General features: G+C 34.8%; 3 protein-coding genes across 10 annotated transcripts; all 3 read right to left on the bottom strand.

Moving 5' to 3' along the window:
• Positions 1-92: 92 nt before the first annotated feature.
• LOC109603688 (integrator complex subunit 7) lies at positions 93-3,813 on the bottom strand. The gene is made up of 12 exons (XM_049965305.1): positions 3,634-3,813; positions 3,165-3,579; positions 2,858-3,104; positions 2,625-2,805; positions 2,414-2,570; positions 2,146-2,354; positions 1,611-2,095; positions 1,262-1,560; positions 1,011-1,212; positions 664-957; positions 359-606; positions 93-301 (listed from the first exon to the last, which is right to left on the bottom strand). The coding sequence occupies exons 1-12, from the start codon at positions 3,722-3,724 to the stop codon at positions 250-252; spliced, it is 2,880 nt and encodes a 959-aa protein (XP_049821262.1). The 5' UTR covers positions 3,725-3,813; the 3' UTR covers positions 93-249.
• A 288-nt stretch (positions 3,814-4,101) lies between these two features.
• On the bottom strand, positions 4,102-5,567 carry LOC109603690 (uncharacterized). Of its 2 annotated transcripts, XM_020020180.2 has the most exons (3): positions 5,036-5,567; positions 4,944-4,981; positions 4,102-4,318 (listed from the first exon to the last, which is right to left on the bottom strand). In XM_020020180.2, exons 1-3 carry the CDS (start codon positions 5,395-5,397, stop codon positions 4,296-4,298), a joined length of 423 nt encoding a protein of 140 aa, XP_019875739.1. In that variant the 5' UTR covers positions 5,398-5,567; the 3' UTR covers positions 4,102-4,295. The 2 variants fall into 2 exon arrangements, with proteins under 2 accessions (XP_019875739.1, XP_019875738.1); XM_020020179.2 differs by having other exon boundaries at positions 4,102-4,981; positions 5,036-5,564.
• Positions 5,568-6,294: 727 nt separating this feature from the next.
• Positions 6,295-23,543, bottom strand: LOC109603693 (protein polybromo-1). Of its 7 annotated transcripts, none has more exons than XM_049964206.1 (21): positions 23,357-23,542; positions 23,031-23,235; positions 22,665-22,975; positions 21,801-22,434; positions 21,371-21,655; positions 21,219-21,314; positions 20,824-20,997; positions 19,294-19,601; positions 18,725-19,237; positions 17,461-17,866; positions 16,906-17,403; positions 16,248-16,414; positions 16,019-16,191; positions 15,783-15,955; positions 10,010-10,153; positions 9,581-9,850; positions 9,239-9,516; positions 7,623-7,693; positions 6,983-7,039; positions 6,733-6,841; positions 6,295-6,666 (listed from the first exon to the last, which is right to left on the bottom strand). In XM_049964206.1, exons 2-21 carry the CDS (start codon positions 23,154-23,156, stop codon positions 6,444-6,446), a joined length of 5,016 nt encoding a protein of 1,671 aa, XP_049820163.1. In that variant the 5' UTR covers positions 23,157-23,235; positions 23,357-23,542; the 3' UTR covers positions 6,295-6,443. The 7 variants fall into 7 exon arrangements, with proteins under 7 accessions (XP_049820163.1, XP_049820164.1, XP_019875742.2 ...); XM_049964207.1 differs by having other exon boundaries at positions 23,031-23,229; XM_020020183.2 differs by having other exon boundaries at positions 21,252-21,314; positions 23,031-23,542.
• Between the last annotated feature and the right edge of the window lie 70 nt (positions 23,544-23,613).

The raw sequence follows: 23,613 nt of genomic DNA, 5'->3' as shown, positions 1-23,613 counted from the left end.
TATCCTGTTTATATTTAATGGAGGGAGTCATTATAAGGCTGAAAATTGTAAACTATTTCATTGTATTTTTGTGTAATAAGTGATACTCTAGATTAGGGAAAAATAAAGTACCCAATTTTGGTACTATTTATTGTAAAAACTGCATACTACAACTTGAGACCTTAATCTATAAAACTAGACACATTTGTACAAAAATAACAAACATAATTAATGTTAAAAGTGTGTAAACTTAATAAAATACGTCGTCTTTTATTTCTTCTGATGGGGCCTAGCAAATAGACTGTCTTCCCGCATTTGGATCCTAAAAAAATACTTAAATGAGTGCCCAGAAACAAAACTAAAGGGGGGAATAGTTTACAAGTTTAGATTATTAGCCATTTCCATTCCAGGTATGACAATAGGGACCGCCTTCGCTTCCTCGGGAACTTTAACGGTCAAGGTGGACCTCGGGCCGGTTTTCCAGGTGTTGCTCTGCTCATCAACCACTGAAGCCTCAACCACCAGTAAGTATTGTCCACCTTTAGGGAACGCCAGCAGGAATTGAGCGATGAAAAAGTCCTTGTGGGGCGACACTGTCTGCGTCAGAACTGAGCTGGTCTCCAAATTCTAATAAAATAACCTTGATTAGTTAGTTAATTCATGCTTAAATTTTGGGAGTCGAACCTTCGGTTCCACGTCTTTGTTTTTGGTGTTGGTTTGGAGTTGTGACGTGACGGTGATGACAACCTCTTCAATGCGCCTGAACAAACCTGGTTCCATGCCGTGTTGTATGACGCCTTCGACTTTAACGGCAAGTTGTGAGCCGGCCTGCACGCTAATAAACTCGCCCAGCACTCGAGGCTGGGGTGAAATGGCCAGTTTCACGCTGGTGGACTGCAGTACTTGGAAGAAGTACCTCGGAATGGGCAACGAGGCGTTGGTTAAGACTTCCACTATTTTCTTCAGCAGCTCAATTTGCTAAAAACAACAACAATTAGGTATAAAATAAGTCAGTTTTAAGCTCAGGTTACCTTGTGGGACAAAGTTGAGACGTGCAAGTCTTCGGCGATACTCCTGGTAATCATCACGGTGTTCTCGCAGGCTTTCACCAGCTGTTGGGACTCGAGCACCATGTTTTTACAGGTGAATCCTATGGGTTCTTCCCGAATTTTGGCTCCGCTCACGCACATCGTCTCAATGCATTGCTCCACCAGTACGCACATTTGCTGAAGTCTAAAACAAGATTATTAGGAACAAATTTGACTCGAGACACCAGAGGTACATTTGCATGTTTTCCAAAGTGGTGGGGTCGGCGTCAAAAGCGGTCTGATACAGCTTCCAGTGGAGCTCCCCGCAGTTTTTGAAGTCTTTAACGCACTTCCTCAGCTGGTTGGTGATGTAGCCGTGCTTCTGGTACTCGTCCCTGGTGTTCTGCGCAATCGTGGACGCAATGGCGGGGGGCGGGACTATGCACAGGATGTTGCAGGTGTAGATCAGCTGCACCAGACACTGCAGGAACTCGCACCTGATTCGCATGTACTCGGCTTGGAACTGGAGGTTGTTGGAGGGGGTGCTGGCGGCCTAAAACAACTGTAAAAGTCATGTTGCCTATTTGGTTATAGTTTGAGCACCTTTAGGGCAGCTATGGCTTTGTTGTAGTGTTTAATCCCGTTGTCCAACCTGTTTACAAGTGTACTGACGTCATCGCCGTACAGTTGGGCCTCCGCCTCCGTCATCTCCTTCAGGCAAACCAGCCAGAAGTGGTAATGCTCCGAGCTGACGTGCTCTGTGAGCATGGAAAAAATGTAGTTGGCTATTTGGTGGTGGCCGTATCTGACGGCAGCCCTGGCTATGCAATAGTTGGCCCACAGGTTGTTGTTGTTGACCACGTTGAAGATGGCGTTTTGCGTCTCGTCGTTCCAGAAGTACCCGCACATTGTCTGGAATATTAGGGTGCAAAGCATGATTTTCATCCTCGTTTGTGACGGCGTAGGTCGCTCAATCTCCCCCAAGGTGGCCAACAGACCTCGTATCGTGTCTAAGAGGGGCAACAACGTGTTGGGCTTCAAACCACCAATAGCCCCCAATGTTTCGCAGATAATGTTCGTGTAGTTGTCTGAAAATGTCTTGGGTACAATTTGGGCTACTCGGTTGTAACAAACTTACTTTCCACGTTGTCTAATCTTGTTCCTAATAAGTCGACGAAGGTTTCGCAGTGCTCTTGTTTGGCTCCACACAGTTTTATTACGCATTTTAACGCCAGTTTTAAGTGTTCTGAATGCTTTTTCTCGTAGTCGAACGTCAACGACAGAATTAACGCCTCCAAAGCGTAAATCACTTCGTTGGCATCGTCAGTTTCTACGTTCTCGTTGTAACTAAAATATTTATTGAAGGATAACAAAGTAATTGTACAAATCAAACGGTATATAATTACCAGTAACATAAAATTTTAGTCGATATTTGAATTGCCTGGACGGCAACTCCGGAAAGATGTGAATAATAGTGCTTCGAACACAGTTCCTTCAACTTTGATTTTGGTGATCTGTGTTCATGGCACATCACAGGTGACTCCACCAGCACATTAATCACCCCTAAAACACAAATTATATAAATATAACGTGTTGAAACCAGCCTTGATAACTTACTTAAAGCTGGCGTTAATATTTGGACGTGTTTGGTGTTTAATACAAAGTCAATTAGGTTGTCAACAGCTCCTGGAGGCCACAAATGTGCCCCAGGCCTGGCTAATTCATACAAGTGGTGCAGTGACTTCAGTTTCACCTCCCACCTTGGATCTTTACTTAAATAGTGTAGCAGCAAGTTCACCTAAATAAAATATTTGTTGGGAAATTGTTTGTACACTGTTTTATAGTGTTACCTGACTAGGTATGTCAACCAAAGTAGCAGCAGCCAATTTGGTGAGGGTGTTCAAAGTAACCAGAACAAAATCTTGTGCTGGATAACTGGGCAACAGGTCAATACAAAGAGACCTGACCATTGCTGCTGTGTTAGTGTCGTGGTGCATGTACTGTAAAATTGGAATCAGTTGCAGCTTCATATTGGCTGGTGTTGACTGCCCTTGGATCATATCAGACACTTTGTTACACATACTGACTGCGAATGTCCTTTAATTAAAAAAACATTCTTTAATTATTTATTAGTTATGAAATTATATTAATACATACTTTGATTGAGCTGCAAACTGAATGGCAGCATAGATGGCAGCCTCAACTTCAACATTGTCATGTGAATCTAAACTCTGCCTGATTCCGTGATGGACTTCTTTTCTTTCAGGAATAAGGGCAGCCACAGCTCCAAACGTTCTTAAAGTAATGGCCCTGGCCACGGGGTCATTGCTGTGGAGGACACTGTATATTCGCCTCACAAATTCGTCCACATTTGAAATTTTGTCCAGGTGCCTTTCACTCTGTTGGCACACCCTCAGCACACACAATCGTAAAAAGTTGGTGCCGGTACGGAATATTTCAGCCAGTTTCAACAATGAGGCGTTAATTAGAATGGGGAATGGGTACTTCTCGAACAGCTTAGGGAACTTAACTATGGCTTCGCATTGTTCTCCGGATTTACCCGATCTTAGTCCTTAAAAATGTTTTCGTGTATTATTTAAATAAATATATTAATATAATTTTAAACCTTTATCCAGTTCTGTTAGGGCTGAATTTGCATCCTGATCAGGCTCTCCAAAGCCGTTTTCGGAAAACGATGAAACTCTTGTACTTAACATGATGTAGTCAAAAATTTGTTCTTAAAACTAAGAATATAACATAAAGTGTAACAATTAATTCTTATATTTTGTTTTATAAACAATAAACATTAAAGTTTGGTTATGTTGGTTGTCAAACACCGATGATTAAAATCCATACTTCTTTTGAGGTCAAATATTTCGTATCTCTTTTTTATCTACAATACGAGGGACATTTGATATTGGGTTACGAGGGTGCACATTAAATTTAAAAATAAAAATACATGGTATTACTAAAATAAGTGGTTATAATTTAGAGAACACGTCCAAATATGAAGAAACACTGAATTATTAGGTTTGTTAATGTGAAATTAAGTGTTGTAAAGGAAATGCAAAACAGGACAAGTCAAAGTCATTGGTACTATAAATAAATAATCAAACTTTATTGTTTTAACTATTGAAACAATAAAATAACAAATTATACAAAATAGTTAATAACGTCCAATATCCACCACCTTCAAAGATGTATGAAGATGAATTGCTACCATCACTTTTCAATTTAGTGGATTATCACATCAGTTTGAGGTGCTGCAGACCATCTCCGGCGATTACATCAGGTTAAGTGAGGAACGTTGTCTTGAAATAAGAACAAAACAAATGCGTAGAAGCAGTTGGAGGAGGCAAGAAGGCTAACGACGTTGCAGAAGTTCCGGGAGTCGAACGAGATCGTTGCTTCCATCTTAAACGTTACAGCAATAACTTGAAGTGCATCTCGGGTCTGAACAAGAGGAATACGAAAGAAAAAACTACAGGGAAAAACTAAAACTTCCTGCTGAGGAAATTTTAGTTTGTCTTTCACATTCCTCTTGTTCAGACCCGAGTTGCAGTATAAGTTTGGTCTTTAGGTGTTCCGTGGGTTTCTTTATCGTTGTGTTAACGTTTGCAAAAAGTATATTAAATCAAGTAGCAACATGCCACGAATTACTAAAGAAGGTGTTTAGAGGAAACACCAGGACGAAACCCTCCGGACGGTAGTAATGAAACGCAGGAGAAGTAAATGGTCGCTGATCGCCTCCTTGTTACGCAGACAGTCGACCAAAGAATGCAAAGCTCGGCGGATCGAACGGCCGGATCCCGAAATTGGAAAGACAAAATGGTCCAAAGTAGGGGACGAAAAACTGGTGCATTTGATCGGACTCGACCTCCGGCACTTGCACATCGCCCTCTGCCTTCTTGCAGTCTCCAACTGCATTCCACGCACCTTCCGTCTCGTCTTTTTCCTTCGTCCTGGCTGGAACTCTGGAATTTTGTGGAAAATTAATGACGTGGCGACTTGGGATAAAAATTACTTACCCTACAGCCGGTTTTGTTTCGGGTTTGGGATGTTTTATCATTCTGGGATTATCCGTTTTGCTTTTTTGATGACTTACAGCTGTAGTTGGCCCAAAGGAGTGTTCGTCGTTCTTTTCTTCGGGAAAGGGACGACACAGAGAGCCCGTGAAATGCAACTGGAGACCGTATGAGGGCTGGCGGCACTGCTGGAGGGCCGGGAGTTGGGCTTGACCACACACCAACAGTTTCTCGTCCCGTTCTCTGCACCGTTCGGTCTTTTTAACGTTGGCATCGGACCGTTCGAGCCACGTCAAGCCTTGCATTGTCGGGTCGACCTTGTGTGTAATAAAAAGACAATCTACGACCATCAGTTTGTGCGGCATCCCATTTCGACCACTTCGAAGGATCTCTTCTGTGGTGTCCCTCTAAACACCTCCGTTAATTATAATTCGTGGCATGTTGGCTGCTTTATTTAATGTACTTTTTGAAAACGTTAATACAACTGCAAAGAAACACGCGGAACACCTAAAGGCCAAATCTATACTGACCAACGTTTTGTGAAATTTCTTAAACGTGAACTACTAAAAAACGGCAGTTTTTGTTCCTTTAAAAAGAAGTAGAGCAATTTTAATACCAAGGACATCGTCGAAATACAGATTTAAACAAATCTTTGGTGTTTTATTTAATACGAAAATGGCCAATTTTCAATAAATTCAAACAAAATCCACAAGAAAATCAAAGCATACAAAAATCATGTTAAATGACTAAATTTACTAAATTTTATTTTCTACTTCCTGGAGGAAAGGACGACAACATTCCTCACGTAACTTGATGTGATTGCTGGAGATGGTCTGCAGCACCTCAAACTGATGGGATTTTTTATACTGGACGTTATTAACTAAGGCCTCAAGTACTTAACAAGCAATTATATCATTTAGTTCGTTGATATATTGTTAAATATTGTTATTCCATTAGTTAAAACAATGAAGGTTGATTATTTATTTATATTTCTAATGAATTTGACTTGTCCTGCTTTATACTTCCCTTAAAACACCTAATTTCATATTAACAATACCAATAATAGAATGAGATTAGAGAAATGTATCTTGTCAATGGTTATAAATTGGCCTCCTATGTCACCAGATATTAATCCCTTTGATGTTTCAGTGTGGTATTAAATGAATGACTATTGTTTGTAGTTTTAAGATATAAAAAGTGTCAAATGCACCATTATTTTTTAAATTTGAAAGATATACTGGCTCAGGTTGTAATAAAACAAATTGTTATAAATTGTAAATTTATATTTTGGATCTATAAAATTATAAAATAATCAATAAACACACTAATTCTAAACAGATCATAATACTTTATATAAAGTACTTCACACAAAACATATTTATATAATTAAATAATTTAGTTCAAAATTAAATTACAAAGTCTTATGTAAACCTAACGTATCTCGTAACAACTGATTTCGTAATGCCCAAATGGCCGCAACAACATTGTCGTGTTGGTCGGCCTTGCGCCCCAGCCACGTGGTGACGTTGTTCAACTTCTCCAAATCCGGAGCTGGACTGTTTTCCTGGGTCGCATTCAAAGTCCTCTCCCATTGTGTTATGTACTTGTTTTCAGCCTGTAGTCCCTCAATGTATCTGAAAATTAAAAAAAAAAACGTTTAGAATTTTGTTTGTGATTGTTTAAAATTGATTTGTTCTTACTTGATGTACGCTTCCGAATGCAGAACACGTTGCGGCCTGGGGGGAACCGTTATGAACATCGGCTCTTGATTCTGTTGCTGTGTCTGGTTACTCTGAGCTGCTCCAGAAGCTGCAATCGTCGCTAGTATCAGTATACACGATATTATTCAAGGTTTGCGGCATTAATTTAATGAATAACTGAATCGATTTGATTGGATTATTGCAAGGCAACTTGTATTAATGAACACAAAAAAGCGAAAAAGCAAATTACCTGTATTAGTAGTGGTGGAATAGGTTCCAGCAGTGGTATTAAATGTGCTAGTAGCAGCTATTCCAAAAAATGAAAAACAAACGAATGAAAATTAATGAACATTCATTCAACGTATTTATAAAATGAAGGGGAGTAAAGTAACTTCCCTTCGGGTATTAGGGGGAACAAACACAACTACCATGCAACACCAAAAGCAACAACTAATTAATAGTAAGTCTACTGAAATTAATACAACAACAAACAAGCATTGCCAGGGTTAATGAATGAAATGATTAATCTACTAGCGATAACTTAAAAATAAATAAAACTCACGGGGGTTAGGGGTTGCAGAGGAACTCGGACGAGCTACGGCACCAGGCTTACTGGAATGCTTGAAGTTCCTACCATAATATCAACAATAAAATATCGCATTCACTACATTTACTTTTCATCGACACCATTGAACACTCTGTTATTTGTTTTTAATATAAACTTATTGGGTGAGTGAGTGAGTATTGAGTGGTGACGATGAAATTATCAAACACAGATGCAAAAAATTTAAGTCCAGCTGCCCGGTCTACCTAAATAGGGAGGTCCACAACAAGTCTATAAAAAATCAGGCGCATGCAAGTCTCAACAATAAAATATAATGATGACAAACCGCTCAGTATTTCGGATGTGGTCGACACGCAGGGCTGCAGCACCGGCATCACTCTGTTTCCTACGTAGTTCCTAAATAAATAATTTGTTAAATAACGGCACTCTTGGTGGACAATGGTGGAAACTATTACCAATAGTTTCAATAATTAAATAATGTATTTTTTTTTCAATTTTAATAAAGTATTTAATGTATTCCATAATTAAATAAGTATTTAATAGAAAACATTGGTTTTAAATTTTTAATTAAATTTAAATTTCAAGGATAAAAATTTAACAGGAGAAGGAGAATTTTTCAATTATCACGACTTGTGAACAAATTTCAGGCAGAAATTAATATCTAAATTAGTATTTAACAACAGAAATTGGTTTTAATCTTCATCAATATTTATATTTAAATAATTAAAATTAAGAAAAGAGGTGTTTCTTTCAACATTTCGAAAATTGAACAGAAATTTAAGGCAAAATATTCAAAAAATCATAAAAACGAATATTAATAATAATTTATTTTACGTTAATTTCTTTAATTAATAAGTATTTAATAAGAAAAATTGAATTTTTCAATTTTTAAGACCTGTGAAGATATTTCAGGCAGAAAATATTCAAGAAAATCAAAATATTTTATATAAATAATTATATAATTGAATTTTTAATAGTTAAATTAGTATTTAACAACAGAAATTGGTTTCAATCTTCATCAGTATTTATGTTTAGATAATAAAAATTAAAAAGAGGTGTTTCTTTCAACATTTCGAAAATTGAACAGAAATTTAAGACAGAAAATACTCAAAAAATGATAAAAATAGAATATTAATAATAATATAATTATTTTACGTTATTTTCTTTAATTAAATAAGTATTTAATAAGAAAAATTGGTTTTAATTTTTAACTAAATTAATATTTAAAGGATAAAAATTAACAGAAAAGGCGAATTTTTCAATTTTCAGATTCTGTGAAGAAATTTCAGGCAGAGAATATTCATGAAAATCAAAATACTTTATATAAATAATTATATAATAGGATTTTTAATATTTAAATTAGTGTTTAACAACAGAAATTGGTTTCAATCTTCATCAGTATTTATGTTTAGATAATAAAAATTAAAAAGAGGTGTTTCTTTCAACATTTCGAAAATTGAACAGAAATTTAAGACAGAAAATACTCAAAAAATGATAAAAATAGAATATTAATAATAATATAATTATTTTACGTTATTTTCTTTAATTAAATAAGTATTTAATAAGAAAAAATGGTTTTAATTTTAAACTAAATTAATATTTAAAGGATAAAAATTAACAGAAAAGGCAAATTTTTCAATTTTTAGGACCTGTGAAGAAATTTCAGGCAGAAAATATTCAAAAAATCAAAATATTTTATATAGATAATTATATAATAGTATTTTTAATAATTAAATTGGCATTTAACTACAGAAATTAGTTTTAATTTTCAACAATATTTAAATTTAAATTAATAAAAGTAAGAATTTAGGCACAGAATATTTAAAAAATCACAAAAAATGGAATATTAATGATAATAAATATTAAAGTATATGTATATTATACTACAATTGTGTGTTTTAATTAATTTCCATATTTATAAGATAAAAAAAACAAACATACTTGCTCCTATTCTCCGGCGCCACCGACCGTCCGTTGCCCTTGTTGATGTGCATGTCGCGGACGTGTCGTATGAGCCTCGCAATGTTGGGGAACGGCTTCACGTCCTTCTTGTTGTTGCGCAGACAGTTGCGCCACTGGCAGTGCAGGTCGGCGCCCGGGTTCTCCTGGAAGTACGCCTGCACGTGGCCCTGCGTGTCCTTGTCTTTGACGCAGTGCTCGATCAGGTCGGAGCACTCCTCGAATTGATAATCGCAGTTGTCCCAGCAGCATTCGAAGATCTACGTAGGCACCAGCGAATTAATTTTCTTGTTCATGTTTTTAGTGATTTATTTTAGTACAAACCTGGTCGACCATGCCCGATCCAAGGGATGTGGGTGTCGGTGCCGGACTCGAACATTGCTCGTCCAACATTTGGGCCTTGGTTTCCTCGTTGATTTTGGACGCACGCTCCTCCCAGCTCTGTTTCTCGCTAGCCGGCAACGACTTCCATTCGCTGCCCACTATGCGGCTGATGTCGCCGAACGTCGACTCCGGATTGTTCTGAACGACCTGTTTGCGCACCTCCCTCGAGTACAGTATGTACCCCGTGACGATTTTGTTCTTGTTGGGTTTCTGTCGGGACACAACCACATATAATTAAACAAATTAAAACTGGTAGTATTAAGGTGGAATTTGGAAGAATTTGGCACACCCATGGAATAATTTTTATAAGGTATAATAAGGTGAATAAAATAACACAAAAATCATGCCCGGAAACCACTATCACCGTACCTTTTTTGAAGCAGCCGGTGTTACTGGTGTATTACTAATCACCGTCGTCGGTATTTCACCCGAACCGACCGACGGGGGACCCCCGTCCATCGAGTCTTCCATTATTATGTCCATGTCGTTCATCTTGGTCAAGTGTGTACTCTCCTAAAAACCATACCGGTCATTTTGTGCACATTATTTGGGTGGTTTTCTTTATCTCGCGGACGACCTAATTATTTATTTTTAACGATATTGTTTAGGAACTAGTTATGCTTAAAGAAAAAAATTGTACATGGAGGATAGTAAAATAGGACATTATATAGTATCAATTTGACTCGTCCATGGCTCAGAATTTTCAAAATTGAATAAAAATTTAAAACAAAATATATTCAAAATAATTAAAAAATATTTAACAACAAAAATCAATTCCAATTATTAATAAAATTAAAATTTAAATGTCATAAATTAACAAAAAATGTTATTTTCTCCAAATTTTCAAAAACTGAACAGAAATTTAATATAAAAAAATTCCAAAATGCTCAAAAAAAAGATAAATATTTATACTATAACAGTTTTTTCATTTTTAAAATTAATAGAAGAGACTATTTTATCAAATTTTCAAATATTAGACAAAAATTTAAAGAAAAAATATTCAAAAATATAAAGATACATAATAAATAGTGTTTTTTGTAATAAAAAAATATTTCACAAATGAAATTTGGTTTAATTATAAAAAAAAATAAAAATTAGTATGTCTTTTTATCATATTTTCCAAAATTGAACAGAAATTTGAAGTAAAATATATTTTAAAAAATTTAAAGAATATTTAACAACAAAAATCTAATTCTAATTATTAACAAAATTAAAGTTTGAATGTCATAAATTAACAAATATTGTTATTTTCTCCAAATTTTCAAAAACTGAACAGAAATTTAATATAAAAAAATTCCAAAATGCTCAAAAAAACTATAAGTTTTTTTTAATTTTTAAAAGAATATTTAATAACAGAAATATATTTTAATTACTGATAAAATCAAAAATTAAACGATAAGAATTAATAGAAGAGACTATTTTATCAAATTTTCAAATATTGGACTGAAATTTAAGGAAAAAGTGTTTTTTATAATAAAAAAATATTCCGCAAATGAAATTAGGTTTAATTATTAAAGAAAATTAAAAATTAGTATGTCTTTTTTTCATATTTTCTAAAATTGAACAGAAATGTAAAGCTAAATATATTTTAAAAAATTAAAAGAATATTTAACAACAAAAATTAATTCCAATTATTAATAAAATTAAAGTTCAAATGTCATAAATTATAAAATATTGTTATTTTCACCAAATTTTCAAAAACTGAACAGAAATTTAAAAAAATTCCAAAATGCTCAAAAAAAGCATAAATAATTATACTATATCAGTTTTTTAATATTTAAAAGAATATTTAATAACAGAAATATATTTTAATTACTGATAAAATCAAAAATTAAACGATAAGAATTAATAGAAGAGACTGTTTTATCAAATTTTCAAATATTAGACAGAAATTTAAGGAAAAAAATATTCAGAAATATAAAGATAAATAATAATAGTGTTTTTTATAATAAAAAAAATATCCCACAAATGAAATATGGTTTAATTATTAAAAAAAATTAAAAATTCTTATCATATTTTCCAAAATTGAACAGAAATTTAAAGCAAAATATATTTTAAAAATTTTAAAGAATAATTAAACAACTAAAATTAAATCTAATTATTAACAAAATTAAAGTTTAATGTCATAAATCAACAAAAAATGATATTTTTTTCCTAATTTTCAAAAACTTAACATTAATTTAACATAAAAAAATTCTAAAAGGCTCAAAAAATAAAAATCATTATATTTTATTAAGTTACTTAATATTTAGAAATAACAGAATTCATAACATTTAAAGTAGAACTTTAAGAATATTCCAAAAATCTTATTATCAATATTGTTAACATAATGTATTACTTAATACTAATGATAAACTAATAAATACCGAAAGTTTTACGTCAAAAATATAATTATAGGATAGACAGATAATATTTAAAAATAATTTTAATTATTTTATAGTCATTAGTATTCAACAACATTATGTGGCAATGTCTAGGTTGTCAATAATCAAACAATTGTTAAAATAACAGTGTTACTCAAATAAACAAATCTAATAAACTGGTGAAAATTTACCTCCATGTATTTAAAGTGTCACCCAACTACACAAATGGAAATCTTCATCGAAATTACATAATTACCAGACCAAAATTCGACACATTCTCTTTAAAATTACATAAACAAATATTTTAAAGTTGTAATTGATTAATAAACAGATTTCTTGGTGTGTTATTTTTATTTAATTAACCTCTAAATGTAAAAGAACGTTTGGTTATAAAATTGTTTATGTAACAAACTGAAACTTGATCAGTTAATGGGTCAACAATATAAATAAACAAATAAATAAAACAACTCACTTATTCAAAACTTTTATGTCGATTCCAGAGACAAAAATTATAATAACATGATGTCACCGAATGCATTATGATAACAAAACAAAACAAATTAAAGAATCGAACACATTTTTGGTAATTATGTTTTGTCTACAAAACAATGATTTCCATTTCATTAGTGTGGTGATCGATGAACAGCAGTAGCAAATGCACAAACAATTAACATGTTGCACGAACAAAGTGGTAAACAATCAACTGTTAACCTAACTGTACCCCACCGGTGTTAATGATCTTGAAAAATCATTAGACTCCACATTTTTATTAACAAAATGGCGTCCCAGCCATCAGGATTTAATTGCGCTTATTAAGGGGGCTCATTTGCATATCACCAATTAATTAGGACGCCCGTTTTTTTTAGTTGTGGACGCAAAAAGTCGCCTAATTGCGGTACAAAAGGTGCTTTTGCCAACATAATTATGCGGTCATAAAATCACATTAAACGCAATTGGTAGACGTGCTCCAAAACCAGTCGATTAAAACAAACGGGAACGAACTAAAATGGGCACCGCCTTTCCAGCCCGGGGACGAAACAAATAAACACACACACCATAAAGGGGGGAGAAGCCCCACAACACGCACACAACCACACAACGACCCCAACTTTGAGCCTATCTGAGGTGTTTTAGGAGCATTTGCTACGCGTGCAACGATTCGGATGTTGGGGAATAAAATTACGGGTTCTATTTTAGGTCGTTTCGATAGCGATACGGGGACGTAAAAATAATCGTTTACATTTCCAGGGTACGGAGAACTATCCATCATGTTTTCCATGGTCGCTGATTCGATCTCCGCAGTTCGTTTATTCACATTTTACACGTAAACGGCACTTACGGACGCGATTATCAACAAAATGCCATGGGAAAAGCACTCGTTCACTTTATCACGGACCAGTCAAAGATTTTTGACAGATGTTGAGGTTAGTCTCTTACGTATCGGGTTTCGAATGGCGGACGGCGCCATTTTCAAATCGGGGCGTCTGTCACGTAGACAAAGCCGTTCTGGGTAAGTAAATTACTCGAATATGTTGAACTGCGTCACTGCTTGTGATAATAAACAATTACTTGTGCTTGTAATTCAAATTAAATTGTCGAAAAATGCGAGCAAAATGACTAATTATTATTTAAATCTTAATTGATAATTATAAGTCAATAAGATTAAGATTTTAAGCTATTGGAAGTAAATTTAGCTATTTTATTTTATATTTATAATATTTTACTGGTTCTTCTAATTATTAAAGAATATTTAGAAGGAAATTGTTAGTTAAAATAATAAATGGGGCATTTTATTTTATGTTTAAAATATTTTGCTTGTTCTTCTATTTATTAAAGAATATTTAGAAGAAAATTGTTGTAACTTTAAGGTTTAATATTTTAAACTGATAAAAATCAACGATTAATTAATAAAAATGACCTATTACCATTTATAAAACTCAGTTAAAATAGTAAATTAAGCTATTTTATTTTATATTTATAATATTTTATTGGTTCTTCTATTTATTAAAGAATATTTAGAAGAAAATTGTTAGTTAAAATAATAAATGTGTCATTTTATTTTATATTTAAAATATTTTGCTTGTTCTTCTATTTATTAAAGAATATTTAGAAGAAAATTGTTAGTTAAAATAGTAAATGTGGCTATTTTATTTTATATTTAAAATATTTTGCTTGTTCTATTTATTAAAGAATATTTAGAAGAAAATTGTTGTAACTTTAAGGTTTAATATTTTAAACTGATAAAAACCAACAATTAATAAAAATGACCCATTACCATTTTAAAACCCAGTTAAAATAGTAAATTTAGCTATTTTATTTTATATTTATAATATTTTATTGTTTCTTCTGTTTATTAAAGAGCATTTAGAAGAAAATTGTTAGTTAAAATTATAAATGTGGCATTTTATTTTATATTTAAAATATTTTGCTGGTACTTCTATTTATTAAAGAATATTTAGAAGAAAATTATTGTAACTTTAAGATTTAATATTTTAAACTAATAAAAATCAACGATTAATTAATAAAAATGACCTATTACCATTTTTAAAACCCCGTTAAAATAGTAAATTTAGCTATTTTATTTTATATTTATAATATTTTATTGGTTCTTCTCTTTGTTTAAGAATATTTAGAAGAAAATTGTTAGTTAAAATAATAAATGTGGCATTTTATTTCATATTTAAAATATTTTACTTGTTCTTCTATTTATTAAAGAATATTTAGAAGAAAATTGTTGTAACTTTAAGGTTTAATATTTTAAACTGATAAAAATCAACGATTAATTAATAATAACGACCTATTACCAATTATAAAACTCAGTTAAAATAGTAAATTAAGCTATTTTATTTTATATTTATAATATTTTATTGGTTCTTCTATTTGTTTAAGAATATTTAGAAGAAAATTGTTATAATTTTATCGTTTAATATTTTAAACTGACAAAAATCAATGATTAATTAATAATAATGACGAATTATCATTTTTAAAACTCAGTTAAAATAGTAAATTTAGCTATTTTATTTTATATTTATAATATTTTACTAGTTCTTCTATTTATTAAAGAATATTTAGAAGAAAATTATTAGTTAAAATAGGAAATGTGGCTATTTTATTTTTTATTTAACATATTTTCCTAGTTCCTCTATTTATTGAGGAATATTCAGAAGAAAATTGTTATAACTTTATAATGTTTAATACTTTAAACAGGTAAAAATTAATAATTACTTAATAATAATAACTTAATATCATTTTCTTAACTTAATTAAGGCAGTAGATATCCCTGTTTTATTTTAAATTTGAAATATTTTACTAGTTCCTTTATTTATTAAGAAATATTTAACTATAATTTATCGTTACTCGTCTAGCGATTAAAACCAGATCCCAAATTAAACTTACCTATAAGTGTAACTTATACTTTCAAGACAAACAAACTACCTACTAAATATCATGCACTCATAATCTCATGCATCATCAAATACCTTTTTTAATTAGCATCATGCATAATTAATTCAACTGAGTGAACCAATTACAAATAAGATGTGATTGAAACATTTACTCACAACAGAATTTTAATATTTTGTACTGTTTTCATTCATTTAGAATGATTGTAAAAATACATTATCAGTATCAATGATTAATAAAATCAACTGAATAATGTATAGATACATCAAGACATGCCTGCCAAAGTCAAAACAAATATAAAAATTATTCCATGATTGTAAAATCACCTAGATCCACCTGTTAACATTAATTCTAAGCGTTAAGTTTAAAGCCCTTACCTTTGGAGGATTGATCAGCTTGGGGAAGAAGTAGATCTCGTCTTCCGTCACTTCCCCACTGTGAGAGTACTTTCTCAGGCTGTCGTTCGGCAACTTCCTGATCTGCCTGTTCACCTCGTCGTACATGGACGTGCAGATAAACGTGTCAGCTTCGGCAATCTCCGTCGGACGGCCTGTACATAAAAATAATAACATAAATAATAAAATTTCTGGTTGTGGTGCTAAATAGAACCTACATGAGATGTAGTCGTTATAATCCAAAACTGCACATCGACCCATGATGCTGACGACAGGATTGGTATCTTCGAGTGACGATAGGAACATCTCCTGCTTGTAAAACAACTTGTTTTGTGACTGGGGAAGTTCCGAAGGGGGCACAAACCATGGTCCGCGGAAGTAACTTTTCCCACTGTAACAATATTAGTTTGTTAACATTTATGGGGCGTAGGAAAGGAGGGTACTTACTCTTTTGTGTCCCAAATACTGTCTATTTGCGCTATTAATTGTTTACCGCCGTCGGCGGCGACGTAAACGAAATCACCGGTCTTCACCACCCCGCTGCATATCGTGTTGAACTGTTCGTAGTAGGTGTTGCCGTCGTCGATTTCCATGTGGGTATAGGCAACGACGTTCTGTAATTAAAAAATATATTTAATATACAGTCCCAAAGTTCTTATACAATATACATAAACTGAAAGTTTATTACACAGTAAAAGGCTTCACAGTTTGCACTAAATATTCATTAAAAAACAATCTTTTCCATTAAAAATTGAAAGACTTTTTAGATGGTCATGTTAGTTGTAACGTTCAGGAATATAATGAATAAAATTGGCCCAAGCAGTGAACGTTTAAAATCAAGTAGAGTCATGTCTTCAGGTAACATATCTTAGCTAATTAATCTCTGCATAAATCACAGCATATTACTGATGTTTTTTCAGAGTTGTCACCAGCTTCAATGTTCCTGTAGAATGTACATAAACTGGAAGTTTATTCAACAGTAAAAAGACTTTTTAGATGGTTATGTTAGTTGTAACATTCAGGAGTATAATAAATAAATCTGGCTCAAGAACTTAAGTTTTTTTAAGTAAATTAATATATATTTTTATTTTATATATGTACGTACCGGTTTCTCCTTCTCCACCAGTTGCTCCTGCTCCTCGAGCTCGGCCAGCTCGTCCATATGCTTCTCCACCCGTTCCCTGAACACCGAAACCACCCGCTTCGGCTCCAGCGGCTCCTCACGCGGCACCAGCTTCACCGTCGCATTCTCCGGATAGATTTTGATCTTCTTGAAGCTGCGCGTCCGCGTGCTATACCTCGACTCGCACACGTACACGTCCTTCTCGTCGTAGCCCTCGGGCCGCATCGTGAAGTAGTGCTTCACGTTCATCACACAGCACCGGTCCTTGACCTCCTCCAGGGGCACCGCCACGTGAGAGTCGGACTTGAACACCTCGCGCTCGAGGAACTTCCTGGTGGTGACGTGGTAGGTTTCGGCGGGTCGCAGGTAGTAGTTGCCGTACAACATCTGTTGCCCCTTATTCTCCCACAGCCTTTCGATCATCAGGATGTGGGGGTCGCAGCCCTTCTCCTTCGAATCAACGTAGACGAACTCGCCGACCTAAGAAATTAATACGTTTAAGCTTTGGACGACCTCCCGAGGGAGTACTGGGGGTACCTTGTAGGTCTGTTGGTTGCACGTCATGCTGGAGTTGGGCCCCGACGCGTCGGCGTTCCCGTCCTTGATGATGGAGTCGTCCGAGCTACGCGTCTCGGTCTCGTCCTCCACCGATTCCTGCAGATGCTTGCTGTGGCGCAAGGTCTCGATGGCCGCAGTGGCGTCGTTCAGCGTGTAGCTGAGCGCCGACGACAGCAGCAGCTCGCCGCCCTTGCAGATCTCGTTGCGCTGGTGGATGAAGTACTTTTGCAGCTCGACCGAGTCCTCGAATATCTGGGAGTCGGTGCGGGAGAGGCGCCGCGCCCGTTCCATGCAGGCGAAGAAGTCCTCCTGGAACGTGTCCAGTCGCCGGTAGACACCCTTGTCCAGGCGACGTTTGAGGAGGTCCAGAGACAAGGCGCGTACCCTGAAATCATGGTTAATTATTTATTTTTTTTCTTTTATTTTAATTACTGTAGATATATTGGTTAAGATAATAAAAAGATTCTTATTAATTAAAAATTATGTATTTTCAATAATTGAAGAGAATCAATTGATTTTTTCAAAGAATTAAATCCAAATTCTAATTTATAAGTTCAATTAATTCCTTATAATATAACTAATCCGTTTAAACAAACTAATTTTTCAAATCTAAGTAAAAAATGCATTGATAAATAATTTATGAATCTGTATAATCACTTAAATTCAACAATTTTCTTCCTGCTTCAAAAATATAATGATTCAATATGTATTTAATACTAAAAATAATAATTTATAATTCAAAAAATGAAACAAAATAATATACAGGGTAAAATATTATAAAAAAATTATAATTTTATTAACATTAAATGCCTTAAAAATTGATACCTTTAAATTTGAAAAGTTTATATTAAATAATATTAATAAAATTTAACTAAAAATCATGAATTAACAATAATTAAAAATATTAATTGATTTTTTAATTTTGATTATTTAATTCATTATTTATTGTCATTTAATTTAAACAAAGTGTTTAAATATTTAAATTTTCTAGGAAAAACTCTATTAATAAAAATATCAAAATCAGATAAAAAGTTAAATCAAATAATGAAAAAAGAGAAATTCTATAATATAAAAAAATTAATTATTATTTAATCAAAAGGCCTTTTTTGATATAAAGAACTATTCAGCAATAAAAGTAATATTTATAATGTAAATTAAGTCGATTAAATATTTTTTAAATAGGAGTAAAAAAGAATTAAATTTATTTTAATTAGATAAGTGGTAATTAATCGAAAATCCTTACTTCTTGTTCTCGATTTCGTCGTGTTCGGGGAGCTCGGCCATCGAGTCGGAGTAGCACCGTCCCTCCTCGTCCTGGTGATTGTACACGGTGGTGAACAACGTCAGAAGTATGTCCTGTATGGCGCTGGCCACGTCCGGCACCGTGTTATCCTCCTCCTTGAGCAGCAGCTTGGTCTGCATGCAGACACGCTGCAACATCAGCGCGTCCTTGTAGATCTGCGAGTCCGGCTCGTTGTACTTGCACGCGTTGTCGAACATCAGCACGAAATCGGCCACGAGATCCTCGAGCGTCTCGTACTGGTTCGTCTTCATTTTGTGGGATATCCGGTCCATGTCGATGGGCTTCTGGATCACCTCGTAGTAGTCGGGGTATTCGATTTTCGACGGCAGCTTCATGAATATCTGCGAGAGCTGTCGGCTGCTCTTCGGCTCCTTGTAATCCCTGATCGACTCGTACAGAGTCTTCATGTTCCTCTCCAACGGTGAGATCTGGTGTTTCGTTCGGGCTTTGTACCTGCGCAAACCCACAAATTAATCCCCCACTTACAGTTAATCAGTTAATCAACTTACACCCTGCGGTCTTTGCGGTCCTTTTCCGGCGTCGTGAACAAATGTCCGACTTTGTCCATTAAATGTTTCTCCAGCATCAGAGAGTCATCGTAGATGGTCGAGTTCTCCTCGTTATATTGTCGACAATTCGAAAACATCAGTTTGAAATCTTTAACTAGGTCCAATTCGCAGCTGTACTGGTCCGCCCTGATTTTCGATTCGATTTCTAAAAAGTCTATGGGTTCGGCGATTACGTCGTAGTAATCGGAGTACAGCTTCTTCGACGGTTTCTGCATGAAGGCCAACATCGGTTTACGACCGTCCTCACACTAGAAATTTATTTAACAGTATTATTTACATGATTTACACACAAAATAATTGTTTTGTTAAGTCACAATTGCAGTTATAAGTTGAAAAAATGGCTCAGTGGTCAAACTAAGGGCAAATTTTTGGATTTTTCTTATTCAAAAACGGTTTCTAATTCAGTATTTGGATATAAAATCAAATCTAATCTTAATAATAAATCTATTTAAGTGAAAAACATCAATTTATAATGAGAAATTAAGGATGAAAAATCGTTTTATTGATGAATATTGACATTTATGCCGAATATTCGGCACTTTACATCAGTTTTCAACCCTGTCCACACTGGAAATTTATTTATTGCGTTGTTTACGTAATTTACACCCAAAATAATTCTTTTGTTAAGATACAATTGAAGTTATAAGTTGAGAAAATGGCTCAGTTTTCAAACTAAAGGCAAATATTTGGACTTTTCTTATTGAAAAAAGGTTTTTAATTCAGTATTTGGATATAAAATCAAATCTAATCTTATTAATAAAGCTATTTAAGTGAAAAACATCAATTTATAATGAGAAATTAAGGATGAAAATCGTTTTATTGATGAATATTGACATTTATGCCGAATATTCAGTACTTAACATCAGTTTTCGACCCTGTCCACACTGTAAATTTATTTATTGCGTTGTTTACGTAATTTACACCCAAAATAATTCTTTTGTTAAGTCACAATTGAAGTTATAAGTTGAGAAAATGGCTCAGTTTTCAAACTAAAGGGAAAATTTTTGGATTTTTCTTATTGAAAAAAGGTTTTTAATTCAGTATTTGGATATAAAATCAAATCTAATCTTATTAATAAATCTATTTAACTGAAAACATTAATTTATAATGAAAAATTAAGGATGAAAAATCGTTTTATTGATGAATATTGACATTTATGCCGAATATTCGGTACTTTACATCAGTTTTTGACCCTGTCCACACTGGAAATTTATTTATTGTGTTGTTTACGTGATTTACACCCAAAATAATTCTTTTGTTAAGTCACAATTGAAGTTATAAGTTGAGAAAATGGCTCAGTTTTCAAACTAAGGGCAAATTTTTGGATTTTTCTTATTGAAAAAATGCTTTTAATTCAGTATTTGTATATAAAATCATAACTAAGCTATTTAACTGAAAAAATCAATGTATAATGATAAATTAAAGGGAAAAAATCGTTCTAAATGATTAATATTAATGGTAAAAACTCACAGTAAATTCTAACATATATTTTCCTAAAGCGTGTAGCCTCTTTTTCAATGGGATTGAATCCTTGGGCGGACGTCCTCTGCCTGGGGAGTTGGGATTGAACGAATTTTTTGGTTTTGGTCCCGGTTTTTTCCGTACCGGCACTATTATTTTATCCTCTAGGTCACTATCAGAGCCCTGCAATAAAATTCAGTGATCAATATCCTGCGCCACATTAAAGTTAATTATAGCCAAGCAAATTAGTATGATTTCCCATAATTAATGTGAATGTTATGTACAGATAAAAATGATTGAAACTGGGGCGAAAGCAACCAAAACTAACAAAAGGCGAACATGAAAACGTTCCGAGTACGGTTAATAGGAAAAAATAAAGAGTAAAAAGCAGTGCAGTAGCATACCTTCCGGTTTTTGTTAGTGTTTCTTTGCGTTACCTGATCTATATCAAGTAGTTCTTGAACTTTGCATTGCATTATCTTCTGCAATTTAACAGCATCCTTAAAAAGACAAAAACCATTAAACTGTGCCTCAATTGGAGGGTGTTTAAATGTACCTTATAAAGTTTGGACGTGGGTATGTTGTACTTTTTGGCATTCTCGAACATAATAGTCAGATCACCGGCCACCTCACTCAAGTTACCGTAAGCACTTTTCACAAGTTTTCGTTTGATCTGCGTGAGCGACACCGGGTTCTTGATTTCGCGATAGTAGTCCGGGTAAAAGCGTCGCGACGGCAGACGCCAGAACGGCTCACTCAATGGCACACCATTGCTGCTTGTCACTGACTTCACTGAGTCGAACAGTTGCCACAGGGGGTTGCTCGAGTCTATCGCCGTCCCCTGAAAATTAACATTACCTTAAAGTAACTACTATCAACGTTTACGTCTATTTAATTAGTGGTTGAAACAAATTAGTTGTTGTTAAAAAGTAGGGTTAGGACACGACTGCGCATGCTTGGAGAAGTTAATGTAAATAAACACGTACATCATCGTCAATGGTATCGTCGAGGTCGTCGTGATCAATGTCGTTCTTCTTGTCGTCGTTCTTGATGACCGGCGTACTGCCCCTGGACCGTGTCAGCTTGGGCGTCACGTTGTTACTGTTCACCGAACGCCTGCCCGTCATTTTGGCCGGCGTGGCCTTCGGCTGATCCTCAATTTCGATCCTCTTCATCTGTATCACCTTCCTCAGCGCCTTCGCGTGCTTGAAAATCTGCGAGCCGGGCTCGTTGTACAGGCAGGCGTTCTTGGTCATCAGCAGCAGGTCCCGTTCCATCTCGACCAGCAGATTGTACTTCTTGTGGTGCATCTTGTCGGCCACCATCCGCAGGTCGATGGGCGTCTCGACCACCTCGTAGTAGTCCGGGTAACGTTTCTTCGACGGCAGCACTTGAAAGAACGTGTGCAGGGGCTTCTTGTCGCTGTCCACGGCCGTGGTGACCGCCCTGTACAGCTGCTCGAACTCGTCCTGTTCGACGTCGTTTACGCGGGAATTGTCGTTGTGATCGTTCACGTCGTTCCTGTGGTTCTCGCGCACCGGCGTCCGTTTGGGCTGCCTGTTCCTGTTGTTCGGGGTGCGTGTGGACCTTGTTTCCTCCTCGTCTTTGCCGTTGAGTAGTCTACGACAAATTTACAGTTCAAAATCTAGTTTGTACCCTCCGTACAATCAGGTGGAGCCTTCATTTTATTGTTCTGTAATTCTTAAAGCTTGAAACTTGGACAAAAGGCCTCTTACTCAACTAATTCATGGACTGTTTTGGTGTTAAAGTGGGATTAACTTTAACTTTTAACGTTTTAATTGATTTCTACGAAGCCCCCTTTAATGTGAGGTGGTACAAGTATAATTTACCTTGATTTTGACGTGATAAAAAGGTCCCAAAGCTCGACGGCATCCTTGTACTCTTGTGTGTTCCGTTTGTAAAATGCCTTAGTGTTATTCACAATAAGCTCTATATCACTTTGTAAGTCATCTAAGTCAATGTATTCATCTGTCTTTAATTTCTGCTGAACCTTGAGTAAATCCATGGGATTGCTAACTACATCGTAATATCCTGGTTCTTGTCTGCGCTTGGGTACCCTTATAAACAGATCACATAGTAAAGTACCGTCGTTTTTCTTGTGGTTCCTGATTGTGTCATACAACTGATGACACAGTTCAGCCTAAAACACAAACAGTTATAAGGTTACATCAACTTGTGGTGGTAAAATGTCTTACTGGGTCCTGAAGTTTCCTCCTCTTCCGCATGGTAGGTCCACTGCTAGTAGACGCCTCAACACTGTCCAATGAATCATCCTCGTGGTTCCTACTTGCGATAGAACTAGTCCTTCTGCGTTTACTCATCTTATTCAGACCTTACAAAACCATAATTGTTAACTGGCTGGTGTTGTGCATGAAACCGCGTGTTCGGCCGAAACTAAAACTTAAACGCACTCAGTCAACGTTCCCTCATGTTTCAGTGCACGTGGGTAACACAAACAACACGAACAACAATCCGCCTGAACACCTGAAAGCTTAGCACTGGCTGGGCTTATAGAGGTTACCTTTTATACATCTAGAATGGGCTTAGTAATGCGCAACGAACTATACTTTTCCAACACGGCTACGTGGTAACGTACATAGAATAGATCACATTCAACATATTGTTTTAATCATTTCCAAAAAAACACAAATTATGTAAATTAGGCGCGACAAGCGACTCATCCACTCAATATTCGATGTACAATGGCGGCTAATGATGTTTAGAGAGGGACGCCGCTATGCGCCGCGCGCGTTACGGAGCGAGACGGCAACACTACAT

The sequence above is a fragment of the Aethina tumida genome, chromosome 3, assembly GCF_024364675.1.
Source record: "Aethina tumida isolate Nest 87 chromosome 3, icAetTumi1.1, whole genome shotgun sequence".
In the NCBI taxonomy this organism is placed as follows: domain Eukaryota; kingdom Metazoa; phylum Arthropoda; class Insecta; order Coleoptera; family Nitidulidae; genus Aethina; species Aethina tumida.
This window is presented reverse-complemented; position numbering and strand designations above follow the sequence as displayed.